General features: G+C 38.5%; 1 protein-coding gene across 2 annotated transcripts in view; it reads left to right on the top strand.

Annotated features, from left to right (window-relative positions):
- Window positions 1–24,622, top strand: part of LOC126277916 (NEDD8 ultimate buster 1-like) — a 109,943-nt gene that overhangs the window by 23,244 nt on the left and 62,077 nt on the right. For both annotated transcript variants that reach the window (XM_049977488.1, XM_049977495.1), the window contains exons 3-4: window positions 1,421–1,541; window positions 13,094–13,189. In XM_049977488.1, the coding sequence (XP_049833445.1) occupies window positions 1,421–1,541; window positions 13,094–13,189 (217 nt within the window). The remainder of the gene's footprint in view (window positions 1–1,420; window positions 1,542–13,093; window positions 13,190–24,622) is intronic.

Genomic DNA, 24,622 nt, shown 5'->3' with positions numbered 1-24,622 from the left:
GTGTAGCCTACAGGATCCACTTACCAGGTTTATTCACTGTGTACAATTCTTAGTCATTGACAATGTTGATAGCACTGCTTATGAAGTGATGTAACAAAGTAAGAAATTTCGCACATTTTCTGAATCATTTTGTGAGACCCAGTGCTTCTTCAAGTGTACTCAGGCCAGAAAATGGTCTGGGATGTGGAGTACTCCATTCTGTTGTGACAAGAGAAAGGGAGAAATTAGGTGACAATTTGCTGGGTACTGAGACAAATGGGTGTATGGGGAAGTAAGGAAGCTGATAAAGCAGTCAAGGGGGACTATTGATGACGGGAGTTTGACAGTCTGTCGTTTCCATTCGAGCTTCCATCTCATAGCTGGATCAGAAGGTCATAAAAGATTGGAAGGAAGAGTGACTGCAAGTGATGGACAGCAAGTTGACGATAGGAAAAACAGTAATCCAACAGGGATTCTCCTTCCAGTCAAAGTGTTTTAAAGTCGTATACCTCCATGTTGGTCGTAGCCTCCATATATGTGGTTTTTTACTCGGGCAGGATGACTTGTTTGTGGTGCCTGTAGTCTGTGTATTTCAGTAAGCCAGTTGTTAGCAGACTCTTTCACATTACGATGAGAGGAAACAGCATTTTTCAGTGGAACATGCCCTCTGTTTTAACTGGCAATGAGTCTAGTATCACATGCATTTAAAATTTTGTGTCGAGTAGGCTTGAGGCTTTTAGGTTGACGATTTTAATGTTTTTTAAGGCAACTATCTCGTCTATTTTTAGCAGTCAACCAGTCATATGTATTTTCTTCAGCATAGCGTAGTTCTTTTCTGTGTTGCCATTTTTCTTGTTTTATCATAGGTTCTGAGAACTGGTAGAGGTAAGTTTTCATTTGTTGCTGTTTGTTTGTGTGTGTGTGTGTGTGTGTGTGTGTGTGTGTGTGTGTGTGTGTGTGTGTGTGTGTGTGTGTATTGGAATAAGTTTAATATATTTACCTTACCTAAAGTTTACCATTTTAATCACTTTTGTTTGTGTGTCTTATTCTAGGCAGAATGTTGGGTGTCCTAAAGTTTGTCACCATCCTGTGCTAGGTATTGATAACAAGATCATTTAATCTTTCAATATTGAACATCACTATTTGTTGTTTTGAGGTTCTTTCCTGATGAAGACAATGATATCTGATATAATTGCATTTAGATTTCTGTCATTGGAGCTCACTGTACTAGGCCCTGGTTGTTTTTTTCCCCTACATTTGATGTTATGGCAGGTTTTTGTTAATGTTGATTGTGAAACATTATAATACAGAAAAACTCTTAATATCAAAAACTTGTATTCTGTGATATTCAGTTTGTCAGGCAATTGGGAGTAAATAATTATATCTATAAGAACCTGCAGAAGTCCTGCACTAACTTATCTTTTTTATTAAATTAATTTAGATTGAAGCTTATATCCAATGGTCGTATCATACAAGAAAATCGTGTACTGAGTGAACAAAGCCTTCAGAATGGATCCATGTTATTGTGCCTGCTGCTTGAACGGACTCCTGCAGAGATCAAGGTACGACAAAATATATTTATAAATAATATTTACACTCCTGTTAGTAAAATTTGCAACATGAACTAAATATGTGTTGATACGAAATTTGGAAGATGTTGAAGCAGATATTTTCTGAACAACTATGCATGCATGACTATGAGGAGTAGATAGCAAAACATAGGTAGAGTTCAACAGTGTTTATTATTCTGTGGCAGCAGTAAACATAGTTGGATCTGCTAATGGCACTTAATGCTATGAAACCAAGCCACAGACCTTGAATGGTTGCTCTGGTTGAAAGTGAGTCCTTGTATTGTGAATTTGCAACCACACACGTAAAAATCTTGTGTAAATATATCTTAGTTAATCTCTTAACCAGTAGCCATACATCCCTCCTAATACCAAGTATTTTTTGTTACACTAAGGACTGCTGGGATCTCTGGTGACCCCAATACAATATATTTTCTATTAAGCATAATTTTTAATAAGTATTGAAAGTAATCACATTCCATTTTCCTTCTTCAAGAACTTGGTGATAGTGGCATGAATGCAAATGAAAATGCATAATTGCTTTTTATAATTTATTTTAGTAAAAGTTGTATACAGTTCTGATGACATTACAGATATTTGTGGTCACTTCCAAAGTGACAATCACAAGGCCTTGCATTTAAGGCAAGAAATTGCTGATTGGCTTTTACACACATACATACACATTTTGAACACTTACGGTGTATTTGTATCCACAGATCTTTCTCAGAACGGACACTGGCCTCCTATTTTCGTCTGTGGTGTTGATGGAAGTACTAGGGAACTAGTATTGTCTAATTTTTATAAACATATGGGACATAGTGGCAATGACAACAGTAATAAAATATTATATAGAACATTCTTCATCACACTTTTATTCACTAATGGTTTTAAATAACAGTGTTTTTATGTGGTCAGGAGTGTTCTATTTAATATTTTATTAATGTTGTGTAATTTTCTGTCAGTGAGTTGCTTTAAACATCAATGTCTACATCTGCATCTATACTCCCCAAATCACCATGATGTGCATGGCGAAGGGTACATCCCATTGTACCAGATATTAAGTTTTCTTCCTGTCCCATTCACACATGGAGCATGGGCAGAATGGTTGTTTCAATGCCTCTGTGTGTGCTGTGATTAGAATCCTATCCTGACAATCCCTTTGTTAGCATTACATAGGAGATTGTTGTATATTCCTAGAGTCATTGTTTTAAGCTGGTTCTTGAAATTTTGTTAGCAAACTCTCTCAGTATAGTTTACAGCTACCTTCGAATCTGCCATTCAGTTTATTCAGCATCTCTCTGACACACTCTCATGGAGTGACAATTTGTGCTGCCCTTCTCTGTATTTGTTAAATATCCCCTGTTAGTTCTATTTGGTATAGGTACCACACACCTGAGCAATATTCTAGAATGACCAAGATGAGTAATTTGTAAGTAGTCTCTTTGTAGACAGATTGCACTTTCCCAGTATTCTGCCAATAAACTGAAGCCTACCACCTGTTTTACCCACGTCTAAGCCTGTGTGATCATTCCATTTCACATCCCTTCAAAGTCTTACAACCAGGTATTTGCACGAGTTGGCTGATTCCAACTATGACTGAGAAGTATTATAGTTTAGGGATAATATGTTTTTTCATCTGCTCTTCACTTTATTATAATCTAGATTCATCATTGGCTTGGTTTCTTCATGACCTCTCACTTCATTGAATTTGTTTGTACTGCATAGAGTTACAACTTCACCCTCTTTTGAATAATATGAAACCATTGATGCATGCTCTTGGAAACTGAACATGAATGAATATTTGACTTGAGCTTTGGTCTCAGTGAAAACTTCTGGTAGTTCTCCTTTATTTCTTCTAATTATTGCTAAAAGTTTAAGATTGATTTTCAAAAGTGCTCCTGCCAAAATAAGGTTTGTGAAAAAATTGTCAGCTATTAAATTTTTGCAACTGTTTTCTAAGTCTTCCACCATATCCAAAGCAACTCTCTCTTGCCTTGACCAACTTCATATGATTCATTTTATTGTCAACCAATGTAAAAGTGAAGATTGAGAATGTAAAATGTTGCACTATCACATACAGCAATAACTTCAGTCCTGGTTTTGAAGGAATATTTTGCTGAAATGGGCATCTACCGCCAAATGTCATAAGTTGTTAATCAATTGTTACATTGCTTTAAGGAACATAAGTGTCTGGAATGTCATTACCCACATTTCAGATATTTATTTGATGGGAGCCAGCTTGTTAGAAGCATGGTTGTGACATCTTGCATCCATGTTGTCAAATCGCAGACATCTTGAAATTTAGATAAAAATATTTTCAGCCATTTCTTCACTGAAAATGGGTCTACCATCATCTTTATTCCATGGATACACAACTGCTCCATTATGGGCCTTGTAAGCACCTGCTAGGATCATGGCACCGATAAAGTGTTTCAGTTTGCTGCAGCATCAATTGGCTTCCATCTACTACTGTAAACAGGACTTCCCCCTTTGTTAGTCCCCTTTAGTATGTCATCAACCACGTTCTTCCTAAGAAAGAATGTAAAAATTGATTCTATGATGTCCACATTTTTTACTGTGAATTTTGTCGGACCTGACTTAACTCAGGTTATGGCACATTATGTTGCATCTTTCCTGTCTTCAATTTCTTCTCAACTTCTGTGTGTCTTTGTTTTTTGTTTTTTTGTCCTATACCAAACAGATAAAAAGTACATATTTAGCAACACATACTACCACTTTTATATAATAACTTATGAGAAGTACCTACCTTTAAAGTCAGAAGTATGTGCCACTTCCTTTACAGGCTGAACATTTGTACTACCCAAATCTTCTTCTGAACTTTCATCTGACTCAGAAATATTCTCTTCTAAGATGTTTCTTTCTGTGTCACTACACGTGACTTCGGAATCTATGTAGCTGATAGCACTGTTTTATATTCCAGGGAGAGGATTATCCTGTAATAATATTTTGAGCACTTCCTCTTTGGAAAGGTATAGCCATTTTTAGTTAAATGCAGCAGACACGGTACTAGGCTCCACAAGCATGAAATGAATAACTGATAGCATATGAAGCCATATCAGCAATTGTAATTTCCAACATTTCCAAGAATGTAACAAAGCAAATATGGCAACAATTATAGATTATAAAACACCATCAATGTATTATAAAACCCCAAGAGAGAAGTGGAGTCGTACATAACCCCAGTGGTATTCAGTGGTTCCATCATAATTTTCCTGTGAAATTAAATATATTCATAAATTGTGTTACTGCATTATGAAATTATTACTTATTCCCTGAAAAGTCCATCTTTCATCATTTTGAGGAATGTAGGACTAGGTTTATTGTAGAGAAAATTACGCTCTGGAATCACTAGAAACCCCATGGTATTAAAGTTTTAAGGAGATTTTGGTCTGCTATTTATTGTTAGAGACTAGCTAAGTCTTCCAAAGAAAGATTGAAAGTGAAACAATTGACCGTGAACCATTTGTGAACTTTAATTTTTATTATTTCTGTTGAAACCCTCAATACAGTTTCAAATCACCAATTTAAGTCAATCATCAGTCATCAGATCTAGAAAAAAGGAACATGAAAGAAATGTTATATTTCAGCCTGGTGTCTAGTCTGATAAAGTACAATTAAAGTCTGAAATATATTGTCCTCTATATTGAATGAAATAACATACTTAAATACCATTTGTTGTGAAAGGTATGAGTTGTCCACTGATTTGAGCAGTTGGTTTCCTAAATTTGTTTGTTCCACAAGAAAACAAAATTACATGTTATTTGCCTGTGTGCCTTCTTTTATAGAATATGGAAATCATATGGACATGTGGGGGAAAAACCTTAGTTTATACATACATGAGATGTAATAGCTGTAAGGGAACAGCCACACACAGGTCAGTGCACTTAGAGCTGCAGCAGTGAGAGAGCCACAGTCCATCTTGAAAGGAATTGAAAATCCTTCAAAATGTGAAATCCTGTAACAGGATTTTACTGACAAAATTTTTGTAATTGTTGACATTTTTTGAAATTTGTGCTGTATGCAGACTAATTGTCATGAGTGAAAATCTTTGTCATCGATGCTATTTCTTTAAAAAGCAAAGATGAATGTTCCTGATGATGGATGTCCATCTGTAGTCAGCAACTAATTGGTTCAGGAAACTGATGATAAAATTCTTGAAAGCCAGTGTTTTGCAATATCTCAGCTATAGGAAAACTTCCTGCAGATTTCTCATGTCTGACTCCCCCCCCATAAGATTGTGATTCTTTTTGATAAGATTGAGATTAAACAACTAGAATATAACAATAAGTTCTGTGTTCAAGTAATGCAAGGGGTAAAGGCAATAACTCACTGCACAGGGCATAGTTGAGGTATTGTGCAATCAATAGATACACTACATTCCATAGCCATTTGTGCGTGGGAGAAGGCAGAGATAGTTTTCTCGTTTGTGTCTGAGAGCTACTAAATGCTTTTAACTATATGATGAAATGTTGCCTTCACAGCTTCCATTATTTGAATACTGCTCAGGACTTTCCAGTATCATATCATATTCTGTGTTCCTGGGATTCTAAAGTTTTTTTTCCGAGAACCACAAAACTCAACTGATTAGAGTACTGGATATTTTGCACTAGGATATGAAAGATGGTCTACCAAAGGGAGAATAACCAACAGTTATAAGACATGGGATTTTGGGCTGATACCAATAAAGAACAGCAATCAGTGGTGTGCAGTCATTCTGCTTTGCACAACAGACCAAAACAGTGTGCCATATTCTGGCAGCTATAATGTTATGGCTACCATTTCTTTGTAACATTAAAGGAATTTTGCATATGAATTTTATGGAATGAGGAGGGCAGTCAACTTTTGAAGCCTACTATGAGCCATTAAGAAAACTGAGAAATGTTGAATCCAGTTGTGAGATGTGCACACTACAGGACTAGATGTGTCCAGGCACTCAAAAGAACAATAGAACTTTACTGCACAGTACCTTAAGGAAGCACAAAAGATAGCAACTTCCAGAGTAATACAACTAGAAGATTGTCTTTATCTGATAAGGATTGACACGAAACACAGTGACAGTTTCCTTAATGTAAGAACTGCATGAATATGCTAACTGAGCCACAGAGTTATGTATACTGTCCATCCTATTAGGCTAGCACTGATTTAACCAGAAATTTCCATAAGTGCATTTGTGGAGGAACGGTGGTTTGCAAGTGATATGGGAGGCTGTAAGCTCCAACTCTGGTGTACACCGTGCTGTGGCAAATGGGACACTGATTGTAGGACCTGGTTGGCTCCTGGCTTAGAGTGCCTTAGCTGTGACACCCTGCTGTCGATTGAACGGTGAGCGACTGTGCAGCATCCTATGAAGCAATCCAGAAGACGACTGTCAGGAAATCGTGATGATGTCATACGGCTCAAGGAGGTGAGCTAAGGCCAGTGGTAGCAGTGCTGTATTTGGCAGATGTGGTGCCACCAGTGGCTGCTGCAAGTGTGACATGATGTGTTGTGGTTGAGTTGTAGGTGCTTTGGCAGGGTGGCAACCTCCGGCTTTCTGCTGGGTAGTTGGTGGCTGGATTGAACGGTGACAGCCAACAAAATGCCTCCTGCTCACTTTTGTGAATTGGCATTAGTTGTGTGTGTGTGTCGGTATATCGGGAAATATCCCATTTTCCATTGGGTGACTGTAAGGTAGCATAGTGCCTGATTATCTCCATGTGACAGGGTACTTTGCTTTGTAACCGATGTATCCAGAAGCAGAACTAATATGTTAAGATAAACGTCAAACTGATATACTGCTTTCATGTTGTTTCAAAGTATCACACTTCACAAACTAAAAAGCTCAATTTTCCTTGTAGAGGTCATAGCCCAAGGGTTATAAGATTGTATTTGTCTAATTAATTTCATGGCGTAATGCGCTCATGCACTCACATCTTGACTATTTTTTTCTTATTAATGTTCTTTCATTTCACTACCAACCATCATAATGCTTGTGTCTTTTTAGAATTTCATATGTTTTCTTTCTTTGTGTCATAATGCTTTCTCTTGCAAATTTGTCTGTAACATAAATTTTTCCAACCAACAAAAGCTTCATGTACCGAGCTAGGTAGCGCAGTGTTGAGCACAGTGGACTCTCATTCAAGAGGATGATGTTTCAAACCCGCTTCTGGCCAACCTGATTTAGGTTTTCTGTGATTTCCCTAAATGCTGGGATGGTTCCCTAATCCAGTGGGACCAATGATCTCGCTGTTTGGCCCCTCCCCCAAAACCAACAACCAACCAAAAGCTTAATACCTGAATTCTTGAGCCATAGTGATTATTTTGCGACATATCCTGTGACAACTCAGTAAGACCATAATTTTTCCGCAAGACTATGAAAACCTTCTATAGACAGCTGAAATTTCTATGCCTTCTCATTTTATGTGACTGTTTTATCTTCAGTCACTGAAAATTCACAAGTATAATTTGCTTCATTTCTGATCAGTGCTTGTAGTTTCTCTGATGAATTCTAGGGTTTTACAAGGCAGCCAAAAGAAAACTGGCCTTGCAAACATTTATAATTCAGATTCAGCACAGCTAACTAGCATTGAGATTTTATTAGACTTTTCTTCAGCATGTATTTCATTTGCGCAGTGTTTTCTGTATTTGAACTCATCTCTAATTATTTATTTGCTATCGGAATTGTGTTTTCAAATGTCAGAAATGCTTTTTGGGCCACTTGTATTTTGGATGCCCTTAACAACAAAGAGCTACTGTGTACAGTGCCACCACAATTGCTGTTCTCATGTTATTTAGTGCTGGTCTTGTATTGTTGTTGGCATCTTTTGTAAGAACAACCATCACCAATGCTGGTAAACTACTTGGGTACCAAACATTTATTTCACCTGCAGACTCCTTAATCTGTTTTTTCATCTAAATGTGCAATTTCAGGAGGCACAAATAGAGAGACTGGAGCAGAACGTAATGTGAATACTCCTGCATCAACATTCTTTACGACTCCATTCTTTCTTCCCTGTATTCCTACTCATTTGTGATGACTGTTCCATACTTTGTACCTACAAGAAACTGAAAGTGATTTGTTTTCCCTAGCCATGTGTCTGTTCTGCTTCTGTGCACCACACACAAAATTAAAGATAATGGTCACTTACCCAGCAGAATTGTGGTAACCACTTGGTATGCGATACTGGCCAGCCATGAATGTAATACACACGTCTTCAGCAATGTCTTGACACTGTTGCTGTTGTGGTCTTCAGTCCTGAGACTGGTTTGATGCAGCTCTCCATGCTACTCTATCCTGTGCAAGCTACTTCATCTCCCTCTACGATTTTTACCCTCCATCCTGCCCTCCAATACTAAATTGGCGATCCCTTGATGCCTCAGAACATGTCCTACCAACCGATCCCTTCTTCTAGTCAAGTTGTGCCACAAACTTCTCTTCTCCCCGACTCTATTCAACACTTCCTCATTAGTTATGTGATCTATCCATCTAATCTTCAGCATTCTTCTGTAGCACCACATTTCGAAAGCTTCTATTCTCTTCTTTCAGAAATGACTTTCTGACACTTAAATCTATACTCGATGTTAACAAATTTCTCTTCTTCGGAAACGCTTTCCTTGCCATTGCCAGTCTACATTTTATATCGTCTCTACTTCGACCATCATCAGTTATTTTTCTCCCCAAATATCAAAACTCCTTTATTACTTTAAGTGTCTCATTTCCTAATCTAATTCCCTCAGCATCACCCAACTTAATTCGACTACATTCCATTATCCTCATTTTGCTTTCGTTGATGTTCCGCTTATATCCTCCTTTCAAGTCCCTATCCATTCCGTTCAACTGCTTTTCCAAGTCCTTTGCTGTCTCTGACAGAATTACAATGTCATCGGCGAACCTCAAAAGTTTTTATTTCTTCTCCATGGATTTTAATACCTACTACGAATTTGTTTTTTTTTTTTTTTTGTTTTTTTTTTTTTTTTTTTGTTTCCTTCACTGCTTGCTCAATATACAGATTGAATAACATCGGGGAAAGACTACAACCCGGTCTCACTCCCTTCCCAATCACTGCTTCCCTTTCATGTCCCTCGACTCTTATAACTGCCATCTGGTTTCTGTACAAATTGTAAATAGCCTTTCGCTCCCTGTACTTTACCCCTGCCACCTTCAGAACTTGAAAGAGAGTATTCCAGTCAACATTGTCAAAAGCTTTCTCTAAGTCTACAAATGCTAGAAACGTAGGTTTGCCCTTCCTTAATCTAGCTTCTAAGATAAGTCGTAGGGTCAGTTTATTGCCTCACATGTTCCAATATTTCTTCGGAAACAAAACTGATCTTCCCCAAGGTCGACTTCTAGTTTCTCCATTCGTCTGTAAAGAATTCGCGTTAGTATTTTGCAGCTGTGACTTGTTAAACTGATAGTTCGGTAATTTTCACATCTGTCAACACCTGCTTCCTTGGGATTGGAATTATTATATTCTTCTTGAAGTCTGAGGGTATTTCGCCTGTCTTATACATCTTGCTCACCAGATGGTAGAGTTTTGTCAGGACTGGCTCTCTCAAGGCCGTCAGTACTTCCAATGGAATGTTGTCTACTCCGGGGGCCTTGTTTCAACTTGGGTCTTTCAGTGCTCTGTCAAACTCTTCACGCAGTATCGTATCTCCCCTTTCATCTTCATCTACATCCTCTTCCATTTCCATAATATTGTCCTCAAGTACATCGCCCTTGTATAGACCCTCTATGTACTCCTTCCACCTTCCTGCTTTCCCTTCTTTGCTTAGAACTGGGTTTCCATCTGAGCTCTTGAAATTCATACAAGTCGTTCTCTTTTCTCCAAAGGTCTCTTTAATTTTCCTATATGCAGTATCTATCTTACCCCTAGTAAGATAAGCCTCTACATCCTTACATTTGTCCTCTAGCCATCTCTGCTTAGCCATTTTGCACTTCCTGTCGATAACATTTTTGAGACGTTTGTATTCCTTTTTGCCTGACTTTTTTTTACTGCATTTTTATATTTTCTCCTTTCATCAATTAAATTCAATATTTCTTCAGTTACCCAAGAATTTCTACTAGCCCTTGTCTCTTTACCTAATTGATCCTCTGCTGCCTTCACTATTTCATCCCTCAAAGCTACCCATTCTTCTTCTACTGTATTTCTTTTCCCCATTCCTGTCAATTGGTTCCTTATGCTCTCCCTGAAACTCTGTACGACCTCTGGTTGTTTCAGTTTATCCAGGTCCCATCTCCTTAAATTCCCACCTTTTTGCAGTTTCTTCAGTTTTAATCTACAGGTCTTAACCAATAGATTGTGGTCAGAGTCCACATCTGCCCCTGGAAATGTCTTACAATTTAAAACCTGGTTCCTAAATCTCTGTCTTACCATTATATAATCTATCTGAAACCTGTCAGTATCTCCAGGCTTCTTCCATGTATACAGCCTTCTTTTATGATTCTTGAACCAAGTGTTAGCTCTGTGCAAAATTCTACCAGGCGGCTTCCTCTTTCATTTCTTAGCCCCAATCCATATTCACTTACTACGTTTCCTTCTCTCCCTTTTCCTACTACCAAATTCCAGTCACTCATGACTATTAAATTTTCGTAACCCTTCACTATCTGAATAATTTCTTTTATCTCATCATACATTTCATCGATTTCTTCATCATCTGCAGAGCTAGTTGGCATATAAACTTGTACTACTGTAGTAGGTGTGGGCTTTGTATCTATCTTGGCCACAATAATGCGTTCACTATGCTGTTTGTAGTAGCTTACCTGCATTCCTATTTTCCTATTCATTATTAAACCTACCCCTGCATTACCCCTATTTGATTTTGTGTTTATAACCCTGTAGTCACCTGACCAGAAGTCTTGTTCCTCCTCCCATCGAACTTCACTAATTCCCACTATATATAAATTAAACCTATCCATTTCCCTTTTTAAATTTTCTAACCTACCTGTCTGTTTAAGGGATCTGACATTCCACGCTCCGATCCGTAGAACACCAGTTTTCTTTCTCCTGATAACAACCTACTCTTGAGTAGTCCCCGCCCGGAGACCCGAATGGGGGACTATTTTACCTCCGGAATATGTTACCCAAGAGGACACCACCACCATTTAACCATACAGTGAAGCTGCATGCCCTCGGGAAAAATTACGTCCGTAGTTTCCCCTTGCTTTCAGCCGTAGTTTCCCCTTGCTTTCAGCCGTTCACAGTGCCTGCACAGCCATGCCGTTTTGGTTATTGTTACAAGGCCAGATCAGTCAATCATCGAGACTGTTGCCCTTGCAACTACTGAAAAGGTTGCTGCCCCTCTTCAGGAACCACACGTTTGTCTGGCCTCTCAACAGATACCCCTCCGCTGTGGTTGCACCTACGGTACAGCTATCTGTATCGCTGAGATACGCAAGCCTCCCCACCAACGGCAAGGTCCTTGGTTCTTGACACTAAGGAAATTAAATCTAACCTGTTAAAGTACTGGAAAGAATTTGGAGTGAGTGGGAAGAAAGAAGTTCTTGAGATATGGTTGTCAAGTCTTTAAGTTTATTTCAAATTGAGAAGTATATTTCATGATTATGTATTTAATGTTACCCATAAATGGATGTCGGATTTATTCTTGACCAAGTATGCAGAGTTATATAATTACCCATACAGCAATAAGTGATTAAACATTATAGTTAACTATATTCTATGTGCATGTAAAAACTCCATAAAAAATCATATAAATTGTCTGTGTGTCTGTTGTAACGAGACTGGAATAGAAGGGAGAACCGATAGAGGTACTCGAAGTACCCTCCGCCACACACCGTCAGGTGGCTTGTGGAGTATGGATGTAGATGTAGTAGGTGTATTTTTTTCCTCTGAAAATGTGTACCGTTATTATAAGACTGTGTGGCTTGGTGAATAAGTTGGCAAATAAGGTGGCAGACTACAAATCTAAAGCTCTCATGTTTGATCCCCAGCCAATCCTAGGATTTCTGTGTCACTTATCACTTATTTCACCTCTGCCAATGTTTCTTGATGTGAAAAATACAAAGTTGCACTGTGGTTTGGAATCTGTGTAAAACTGTAAAACCCTCTATGATTGGCAGGATAAATCAGTTCAAATTTCAGAGAAAGGCAACAGCTTATCACTGCGAACAGGACCATACTTAGTAAAGCTCTGTGGTGGTCAAAACAATCTTTGGATTGATGACAGCTGTCCTTTTTTTATTGTAGAACCAAATTGTTCAGTATCACAAAAGAGGTCATAATTATGATCCATGGAATATGCAAATGCCTATCCAACTAATATCACTAACACTATGAGTGTGATATCCAATTACTTGTACTTACAAAGTACTCACAAAAACTTCACTCGTTTTTTCATTTTATCTGTAATGTTGATTTCCTGGTAATGAAGACAGTTTTATTTTTTTGTATTAGCCATAGTTTTACGCTTTAGTAAAGTATTACCTCAAATGTGAGTGTGGAACCAACTCTTTGACTTGCAATGATTCTCTCAGAATAATGTTTATGGTATTCTCAATTGTTTTAATGATTACTTTTCATTCTTAGGAACTGGAATCAAGACACACATTACTGGAAACAACAAAAGCGGATGCACAGCTCCTTGCTGGCAGAAGTAACGATGAGGACGACTACTATGTTCAGGTAATTCTTCAGGACAATTTATGAGGTTTGAGATCAACAAATCATTGTACAGTTTTGTTTCTAATGGTGACTTGAGAGATAACATTTTATTGTATTAATACATATACTGCTTCAGAAGCTTGTGACATCTTAAAACTTTGTACCAGATTGGGTTAGACAGTGGACATTTACTTCAGACAGTGATAACCCTGCTGAGCCATGTGGACATCAGCTTTGTTCTTCAAACAAGTGAGGTAGCATAGTGGTTAGCACACTAAGTTCGGGAGGGGAAGGGGGACAATAGTTAAAGTTCCCCTCTGACCATCCAGATATTTAGGTTTTATGTCATTTCCATATATTGTTGCAGGAAAATGCCAGGGTGGTCTCTTTGAAAAGAATATGCCCAATTTCCTTCCCATTCTTTTTTAATCTGAGCTTGTGTTCCTTTTGTAATAACCTCGCTATTAACATCACATTAAACTCTTAATCTTCATTCCTTCCTTCCTGTTCTTCAGCTTGTCATCACATCTGTTCCAGTCCTAACTTTATCAAGGCTCTCCCGTGAAGATGTGTGAGAAAGTATGCAGTGGGGAGCTTAGCTTCGCTATCGTATGCTAGTTGTTATCGAAATAAAATGTTTTATGTCCTGGTCACTTTGTACATTTGTGGAAAGTTTCAACTTTTGCTTGAAATTTACTCAGTCTCCATCACAATAGCTCATAATTATTACTAATTTCTCATTACACGTTTTCCAAGTCATTTTCGTAATTGTCAGACCTGTTCTCCTTTTAAGTCTTCACTATCTTGTGTTGTCATAAATAATACTGGGCAGTACTTTGTATGATACAAGTTATCAGAGATATTTTACAAGTGTAATAAATGCGGACTTTGATCTAAAGATGATTAGGGATTATTTGATTCCTACTGTTACGAAAGTAACAGGGGGGGATGTTGTGATCAAATTTGGTATATTATTAGAAAACATTCAGTGTGATACTCCTGAGTCTTGAGATTCTACTTCTTCACTGTATCCTTTTTTTCTTGGTGACGTTAATTCCACAGAATCATTGTAAAGTCTTCGTAGTGACTACAAGAAATGAAGAGGAGGTGGTGGCAAGGGGGAACTCTTATTTGAGCAGGGTGTGTACACAGCAGGAAATCCAGGAAAAACCCGAGAATTTATTCACCAGGGTGAAAACCGAGGAATTTTTTAGAATTCCAGGAAATTTTCATTGTTTTAGACTTTAAATTTTTGTAATTTTGACTGGTAAGAACTGATAAACAGCAAAATGTGTCAAAGGCTTTAGGACAAAGACTATGGAATACTTCACACCAATAAACTGCTGCCGATGAGTGTGTCATAACTATTGTTTACATTAAGTTTGTTAGAGCAGTTGCCTGCGGGCTCATGCACAGTTGAGAGCTGTGTATGGGCAGTACCTTCTCCCACTTCTGGCTACTTGAGGTGTGGCTGTTAGCTGTATCAAAAGTAGCAACAAGCAGACAGATGCTACCTGAAAAATTTTTCTGGCACACCCAAGCTGCCAGGTTGCTGCCTGCGCAAGCTGCCTGCCGCCAGCTTTAAACAACTAATTTTTTCAGCATATTAAGGGTAGTCTTCGCGTAAGCCATGTTTGTTTAGTGATTTTGCTGATTCCTCTTTTTTATGCTTCTCACATCAAATGAAAACAAAATAGATTTCTGTAGTTGGGAGCTAGTAAATGTATTAAAATAGGTTCACATAATTATGGGAGGCTAACATATATTATGTTATGTTTTTTAGGTAATTTTCTCAATCTCCAAAACAAGCTGTAATTTTTATGAGATCTTCTACTGAATAACAGAAAGTAGTATACCAAGTTTGAAAAAAATTGGTTAATATTTACTGTGATTTCTTTAGATTCATAAGGGGTATGAATATATGCTTGTACTAGGTGAGATGGTAGCCAGTTCGCACGGTCACATTGTTTCAGCTGCGGGGTGATTCATAGCTGAGGTGTCTTCCTGCAGCTTCCTCACAGCCACCGGCTCCACATTTACTTATCTTACTGCAGTAAATGCTATCCCGTAATAACTTGCGACGTCACAAGCCTGGTCCAGGTTGTCACATTCAATCCTGGTACCACTGGTCACTCGCCATTATCTTGGTCTGGAATGTATTAATCAGCTACTTCGACAAGGCCATGACTTGCTAAAATCATGCCCTGAAATGAGATTTTGCCCACCACACCTGGAATAGCTTTTCACTGCCCTCTCAATCTCCATAATATCCTTGTCAGACCCTATCCTCCTCCTGTACTCATCTCTCCACCATATGGCTCCTACCCCTGTGACCATTCCCAGTACGAGACTTTCCCTGTGTGCTCTCCTATCAAACACCACCTATCCCTGACAACTGGCAATACTGTACCGTACTATCAAAGGGATAGCCACCTGTGAAATGACACGTCATATACCAGCTGTTATGTAAACACTGTTCAGCCTTTTACATCAGCATGACTACCACCCCGTCAACAGTCAAGCTTAATGGTCATCAACAGAGGGTGTAAACAGGAAACACACAAAATCCTGTTGCGGAGCATGCTGTATAACATGACAATCGTCACCTCAGTGCCTGTTTCACCAAATGCACCTTATGGATTCTTCCCTCAGACACCAGTTTATCGGAACTGGTACTACAACATGTTCTTGGTTCTCGCCACCTACCTGGCCTTAATTTATTTTAATTCCTCCTGTCTAAGTTTTTATTCACAGTAACTACTCCTGTCTTCACTCCATTTCAGTTTTCTACATCTTTCATTTCTTGACTTGTGTATTTTTTGCTGTCCCTCCTCCTACCTCTGTTACATAAAGTGCACCTAGCTTTTCACTCTTAACTCGCGCATTGTGTTTTAGTAATTATCTCTGTCTTGCATATTACCCGGTCTTCCACCTTAAGCTCTCAGGTTTTCAAATGTCATGTGGTGCAGTCCCCAACAATCAGTCTTTCCTTCTCATCCCATCCGGTAGGTCTCCCCCAACCTAGAGTTCTGGGTGGCTTTGGCTTTCCTTAACTGTACTCCTTTCCCTAAGCTTTTAGAGTTCTTTCCCTGCACCCCTTTTCCTTCTCCTTCAACTCTGCCACCAGGAGGAGAAGAGACTAGCTCAGAAAGCGTGTGAAAGTTAAATCCTTTTATGTGTATGTTCCCCTGCTGTTGCTTGGAGAATAGATTTTTTATCTGTCCATTTACATTTTACTATCAATAATTGATTATTTTTGTTGTTGCACTTAAGAAATTTGTAAAATTTGTTAAATCAATACATTAGAATTTTCCTGGTGGGTTTGCTTTAGGTCACCGTTGCATAGAAGTGTTGAAGTTGTTAAGAGATGCACAATTGCATTTGTTATTCATCAAAAAGTAGTAACTAATAATTTCATCTTACATCTTTTAAACAGATTTATTTATCATCCATAAAAATAATCATCAATACATGGCAAACAGTGGCTCTCCCTAATGAGCCAAAAGCTCATAACATTACTCTTATTTTGTTTATATTCAGAAGATCTGAAGTTTGACATAACTGCCAAAATTTCTTGGTTTTCTTTTGCTGCATAAAAAGAATGTACAATCTAACAATAATTTCCAGTTCTTATGGTTATCCTGTTTTTGTTTTTAAAACTGAGATGATGATTGTGTCAGTCTGTCTGTCCACATCTTCTCCAGAATTTTTCCTTTTTTTTTTTTTTTTTTTGTTTTTTTTTAATAATTGTACACGTTGTTGCCGCTTTCCTACTGTTAATGATTCCAGATACTGATAAGCTACTAATTTCCCAGCATAAGCTGTGGTAAACGTCCATCTTTTGCAACAGATATTACATTAGTAGTACTTGACAGAAATAAAAAACACAATTTCATCTACAGAAAACTTGCTGAGCTTTATTACTGCCTTATATATGTTTAAGTCATCTTCATCTAATATGCAAAAGCATCTTCAGCGTTTTGTTAAATTTGTATCACATGCTTGGCTCCGTCCCACACAATTCATGCTGGCCACAAACTACTCACATTTCTTCATACCATTGCATTTCAGGAACTTATACACAGTGGTTCTGCACCCAGTGGCTGTGCTGATGTCAGTCCTTCAATTCTGAAGAGAACAGAAACTACTACTTAGATCGTCACCAGTTACACAGCCCTCTTGTGATGTCTCCAGATGACAGCTGAAGAATGTCACTAGCCATTGCTTTCAGGTTTAATTTCTGCTGTCATTCATATTTACTATAGTCTCTTGAATCCGAATAGTACGAGGATCGTTGTACAAACGAATCTTGCAGGTTGGTCTTTATGCTAGTCATTTATACACTGAAGTGCCAAAGAAACTGTTATAGGCATGCGTATTCAAATACAGATATATGTGAACAGGCAGAATATGGCACTGCGGTTGGCAACACTTATATAAGACAAGTGTCTGGCACTGTTGTTGGATTGGTTACTGCTGCTAAAATAGGTTATCAAGATGTAAGCAAGTTTGAACATGGTGTCATAGTCGGCTCATGAGCGATGGGTCGCAGCATCGCCGAGGTAGCGATGAAGTGGGGATTTTTCGATACCATTTCATGAGTGGAGCATGAATATCAGGAATCCTGTAAAACATCAAATCTCAGACATCACTACAGCCGCAAAAGCTCCTGCAAGAACAGTACCAACGACAACTGAAGAGAATCGTGCAGAAGTGCAGCCCTTCTACAAATTGCTGCAGATTTTAGTTTTGAGTCATCAACAAGGGTCAGCATGAAAACCATTCAACGAAACATCATTGATATGGGGTTTCGGAGTTGAAGGCTCACTTGGGTTCCCTTGATGACTGCACAACACAAAGTTTTATGCATCACATGAGCCTGTCAACACAGACATTGGACTGTTGATGACTGGAAACATGTTGCTTGGTCGGACGAGTCTCATTTCAAATTGTATCGAGCAGATGGATGTTTACGGTTATGGAGACCACCTCATGAATCCATGGATCCTGCATGTCAGCAGGGGACCATTCAAGCTGGTGGAGGCTCTGTAATGGTGTGGTTCGTTTGCAGTTGGAGTGATAAGGAACCCCTGATACATTTAGATATGACATTGGCAGGTGACATGTATGTAAGCATCCTCTCTGATCACCTGCATCCGTTCACATCCATTGTCCATTGTGCATTCTGACAGACTTGGGCAATTCCAGCAGGACAATGCAACACTGCACATATACATAATAGCTACAGAGTGGCTCCAGGAACACTCTTTTAAGTTTAAACACTTCTGATTGCCACCAAACTCTCCAGACACAAACATTATTGAGCATATTTGGGGTGCCTTGCAGCGTGCTGTTCAGAAGAGATCTCCATCCCCTCATACTATTACAGATTTATGGACAGCCCTGCAGGATTCATGGTGTCAGTTGCCTGCAGCACTACTTCAGACATTAGTTGAGTCCATGCCATGTTGTGTTGCGGCACTTTTGCATGCTCACGGGTGGCCCTACAAGATATTAGTCAGGTATACCAGTTTCTTTGGCTCTTCAATGTAGGTTTGGTGAAGGATGCTCACTGATCAGATGAGATACTACATGTTGTGTTCACTTCTTTCAGCAACACGGAAGCAGTTCCTGATTTATTTATTTATTTTCATTGTCACATTATGGTAACCTCAGTCATTTTCATTTTATGTAGATATGCATAAACCATAAAACATATAACATAGTGTGTCATTATTTCAAAGATGCTTGGGAGTATGATCTAGTAAGATAGAATGAAGTTGCATGTTTACCAGTAGCACAAGAAGTGGGGCAAGTGACAATAAGAGACAAGGATTTTAACACTTTGATGCTAGTGCTTGTAAGAATAAGGATGCTGATGGCCTGCCTGAAAGTTTGACTCTCATAATTTTATGGATATGCTTTATTGATGATTCCATTTATTCCTGTGTGGGTTCTTATTTTTGTCTGAGAGTCTGGGCTTCTAACTAGATACTCATGTCAGGATGTTTTTATTGACTGCTAGATGGGTTGGGTGCACAGGTATAGCACGACGAGCCGGAGGTATAACTGGAGATAAAATTGCCTGTTGTCTCATGATTCCAAAGATAGTGATATTGATTTTTCAGAAGATGTTGCAGACAACTCTGTGTTGGCTATGCGCAGAATTAAATTTTATAGATTTCGGTGAATAATATTGGGAAGGCAATGCTTGATGTTTTTATTGATATTTAAGTTGAAAATACTTTAGTATGCAATTCCAAAGTACTTTCATTTTCAAATACGACCTTTTGTGATAGAATCAGAAGAGTAGAGTGAACACAAACTCACTTAAAGGGCAAACAGTGGCATTATTCCTCTGGATATCATGCTTGAAGAGTATAGAAGACAAAGGTTAGGGCAGACTGAGGAAAGCAGGGCAGGCACCGATCATGTTCCAGCTACTGCTGTATTTTCAAGACAATCCAGTGCAATTGAAGTACAAATGAGAGTAGTGTACCTCAATGTTGTTACATGTTTCCAAACAAAAAGCACAAATTTTCCAAACAAAAAGCACAAATTCCCTTCTCCTTGCTCACAAGAGCAATGTGCTCTTAGAGGAGCATGAAAGTTGTTTGAAAAATGTGACACAAAGACACAAGCAGCCAGTTTAGGGAGTGCAAAGTTGCACCTTGTAAATTACAGCGCTACAAAATTGAGCAGAAAATTGTTTAATAAAGATCCCCAAAAAATGAGCAATGTACTAAAGACAAGCTACGTTCACCATTAAGGAGCACTTTTGTGTAAATAAGCATATAACTTTCTTTAAAGTAGTGTGCATGTATCCTTGACCAATTCTTCAAATTATTTTAAAAATTTGCTTCTGGAAGTAGATACTAATTACACAGTGAAGTTTTATGCATCAATTTAAATTAGAAAGTAAATTTTTATTACTGGAAATGCTTTTACCATACTGTAAACTTCACAAGAGTTACTTGAGCTGAAAAAACAGTGAAAAGTCAGATTTTTCAATGTAGGCTCCTGTTATAGCTCAGGATCCAAAACATATAACTTCTGGGGAAAAATTGAGTCGTATGCAGATTTGGAAAGCTTTATAACATGAGCTTACATTTATTTACGATTTACAAGCAGTAGTCCTGATTTTATTTCTTGGAAAGGAAACATTCTTGTCTCTTGATTGATCCAGCATCCTGAAGGTCCATAGGAGCAGAATAAGAATTGCCTTTCTGATCACATTATGAACAATGAAAGGTCTTGGCAGATCAGGCCCCTTTGTGTAGTCCGTAGTTTGTGCACTATCCTTAAAGCAGTTAATTTTGTAATCCAATGTAAATGGGTCCTTGTGGCATAATGTATACCAGACATTTTAATACCATCTCATCAGTTAAAGGTTTAATTTAAAATAATTTGTCGCATTTGCCTGTATCACCATGACGCATGTTAAATCACAGTTTGTTTAACAGCTAGCCACAAGAAGAACCTTTAGACAGAGTGCTGTTGAGTGTTCAACCAACATACAGTTAAAATTCTGTTATTACCAAATGTTTTACAGTCTCTAGCAGTTGTACCCTGTGCTTGTAACTTGGTTGATAACATAGTTTAATTTTTTTTAATAGATATATTTATGTTGCAGTTTAAGCTCCTTTTGTGTACCATATTTACTCAAATCTAAGCCTAACTTTTTTCCGGGTTTTTGTAATCCAAAAAACTGCCTGTGGCTTGGAATCAAGTGCAAAGCAAGTGGAAGTTCTGAAAAATGTTGGTGAGTGCCACCACAACTAACTTCTGCCGTCAAATATATGTAGCGCTGCACAGGCATGCTTTGTAGGCACAAAGATAAATACTGTCGCCAAAACCTCTGTGTCCGTAAAAAAAAAAAAAAAAAAAAAAAAAAAAAAAAAAAAAAAAAAAAAAAAAAAAAAGGAAAAAAAAAAAGTGGAAGACGAGCTTTTTTCCTCCGCCTCGAGTTTCGGCCACTGCATTTTGGTACATCATCCAACGAAGTAAATACAAATTCCGTATTGTTCATCTTCGAATGTAGCGGCATTTCAATGTATTACGAAAATCCGACTGGCAAGACTGTTTGGGATGTTTGTCGATATGGCCAACTCTACGTTCTGAATTTCTTCCTACCTGTGAGAAGACATGGTTGCTAATAGGAACTTCTATGAATTGTGAATCTCACACAGTATTTTCTTCACCATAAGAATAATACGAATATAAACATTTTGCCATGTATTTTTTCGTGTTTGCTGCTATCTCATTTAAATCCTGTCTGCCTAATAAACTGTGCAACTAGAGTGAGACAACAGCAAACGCGGAAGAATATACATATCATATCATGTTTATATTCGTATTATTCTTATGCCTAATAGTGATACAGTCAGAAATGAAGCACGGCAATTGACTAGATTTTTAAATATAAGATGACTCTAATTTCTGTGCAGAATGTAATGAACTAAAGAGGCACCTGCAAAGATTTTGAAACAGAGAAAAATTTTCGCTAAACTTTCATTCAGAACATCTATCACACGCAGTCTATTATTTGGTTCTTGTTGATCATTATCAAAGATAGAAGTAGTGTAAGTAACAACAAATAGCAGTCTGTTGCCATTGTTTCGCTAATGAGACACTTTCTGTCTTTTTTTTTAATTTTGAGCGGCAGTAGCGCGCACGAAAGCATGCCATGCTGCGGGCGGCGACAGGCCGTAAACACGCACTATTAGATTGCAACAAACAATCCATGACACAGTACAGTTTCAGCTTAGTGACGTAAATACCTATAACAAAGAAAACGGCGCTTATCAGATCAAAGAAAAACAAGCAATCAATTCAAACCAGACAAAGCACGTGAAAAAGGAAGGGTACCTGTATAAATATGGACGGGACACCTGACGCATAGCAATGGCTACCTGGTAAACCTTAACTGCTAAACTTCCGACTCGAATCAAACTACTGTAGCTGTATGATCATTCATTCGACCTAAATTGTGTCTCATATTACAATAGACCAACTTTGTTCCGATTTGGAGATGCGGCCTAAAACTTTTCTCTCTCCTTGAATTTCAAGTCTCAAATTTCAGTTGCGGCTTATATTCGGGAAAAGGTTTTTTTCTTGATTTCGAGTCTCATTTTTCAGGTGCGGCTTAGATTCGAGTAAATATGGTATGTATATTTTGGGTCGCAGCAGGTCTGACGACTGATTATTAGCGATGTCAGCAAAATAACTTGGTTCTGTATATATTTAAACTCCCTTATTTTTGATGGCTGTGTATCCTGGTTTGCAGCAGGTCTGGCGACTAAGTATTACTGTTGTTAGCAACACCTGATACTTGTTGCCTCAACGATTATCTTGTTGTAGTCCATAATCTATGTCTATTAATATTTAAAAGGAAAAATAATTCTGGGCTTTTAACCTGCAGCAGGTTTACCTGGTAGTTCACAGCCATCAGCTGTAGTATTCTGGGCTTGTTGCTTGGTTGACTACTTTTTTCTAGTTTTATGTACATACATACTGTTTAAGTCATTTATATGTTTGGTCGCAACAGGTCTGAGAACTAACCTAGCATTATTGCGAATTGTGCCTCCAGTTGTTGGTTTGATTGCATAGTGACCATAATTTTGGTATATCCTTTTATATATATTCTTCCGACGTAAGGTTTGAGAAGACAAGAAATGTTGTTATTTATGATCATTGCAGGGCCGACATTGGTTTGCATCAGAATGTGTGGTGGATACACTTGGCATGATGTCCACAAGCAAGAGTCCTTCGGAATTGTAAAACACTGTAGCCATAACTTTTCCAGCAGAAGGTGTGGTTTTGAATTTTTTTTCTTGGGTGAATTTGCGTGATGACACTCCATCGATTGCCTCTTCGTCTCTTGTGAAATGATGGAGCCATGTTTCATCACCTGTCACAATTCTTCCAAGAAATTCATCTCCAACATTCTCATACTGTTCCAAAAGTTTGCTGCATACCATTTTTCTTGTTTCTTTGTGAGCCACTGTCAACATCATGGAAACCCACATGGCATAAACCTTTTTTAATGCCAACGCTTTCAATATTCTGCAAACACTTCCTTCCCCTATCCAAATGTAGCATGCCAATTTGTTCACTGTGATGTGTCTGTCAGCAGTCACCATTTCATTAACTCTCTGCACATTGTCTGGAGTGTGTGCAGTACGAGGCCTGCCATTGCGAGGACAATCCTCAATATTGTCGTGCCTGCTTTCATCACGTAACCTGCTTGCCCATCGACTAACTGTACTGTGATTGACAGCAGCATCTACATACACCTTTTTCAACCTCTCGTGGATGTTTCCCACTGTCTCGTTTTCACAGCACAGGAATTCTATGACAGCACGTTGCTTCTGACAAACATCAAGTGTAGCAGCCATCTCGAAGACATGCTGTGATGGTGCCACTCACGGGAACAGGTTGAACTAAGTTTGAAAACAAGTGGGAAGGATGTATCTACACACTATAAAACTTTCACACGTGCAGAATGAAAACTGTGTTTTTACAAAAATAGTGTGCATTTCTTTTGGAGTGACCCTTCATACTTAGCGATAAATTCAGGCTTGAGTAGGACCATATCAGACCAGCAGACACGCACCTTTAATATGCACGTGCTACTAAACATATCTTTCTGCTATTAAGGGCATCTTACGTTGAGTAGCAATGTATACTACTCGCATAATCCAGAGACAAAAGGGACTTAAACTTCCCTTTACCATTCTTATTATGTATGTGACAATATATTTACAGTAGAGCATCCATTATACGAACTGTGTACTCGCTCGCACCTGCTACTCTCCCACCCTACCGTCCATCATCGTCCTCACTCCCAAACCAAGTTTCACACAGTAGTCGCCGCACAGGGCCACGCTGGTGGAACATTGCTTGTAATGGGGCCTTGACAAGGTGCTGCTGACCGGCCAAGCCGCCAGTCGTTGTGTTTCAACAATCAGCACACTTCTGTTGGCGTGACACTGGCAGTAGAAGTAGCAGCAGTATCAAAGCTGTTCACAGCAACAGCTGCGCCAGCTTAGAGTTGAGGCGTGCCGCTCCGCGGAGTTGAGGCGTGCCGCTCCGCGCAGTTTGAAGGATTGAGCACCCCCAAGAAGAGCTTCTCACGGTGCAAACAGTCACCCTCTGTACTCTGTTACGAGCACTTGTGTGCTGCTGTGTGAAGAAGTGAACTTGACGATACAAAATGCTTAAACGTAAACGTGTTGTCCTTTCTATGAGGGACAAGTATGAGATTATTAAAAGGTTAGAAGAAGGTGAATCTGCAACCACTTTATCCAATGAGTACAAGGTGGGGAAGTCAACAATTACGGATATAAAAAAACAAAAGACAAGCATAGCAAATTTTATAGCTATGAAGCTCGCCACTAACACAGATCTAGATGATGCTGTTTACAAGTGGTTTACACAAAAGAGATCAGAAGG

The sequence above is a fragment of the Schistocerca gregaria genome, chromosome 1, assembly GCF_023897955.1.
Source record: "Schistocerca gregaria isolate iqSchGreg1 chromosome 1, iqSchGreg1.2, whole genome shotgun sequence".
NCBI lineage: Eukaryota > Metazoa > Arthropoda > Insecta > Orthoptera > Acrididae > Schistocerca > Schistocerca gregaria.
Note: the sequence above shows the minus strand (reverse complement) of the source record. Positions and strands in the feature narration are given on the sequence as shown.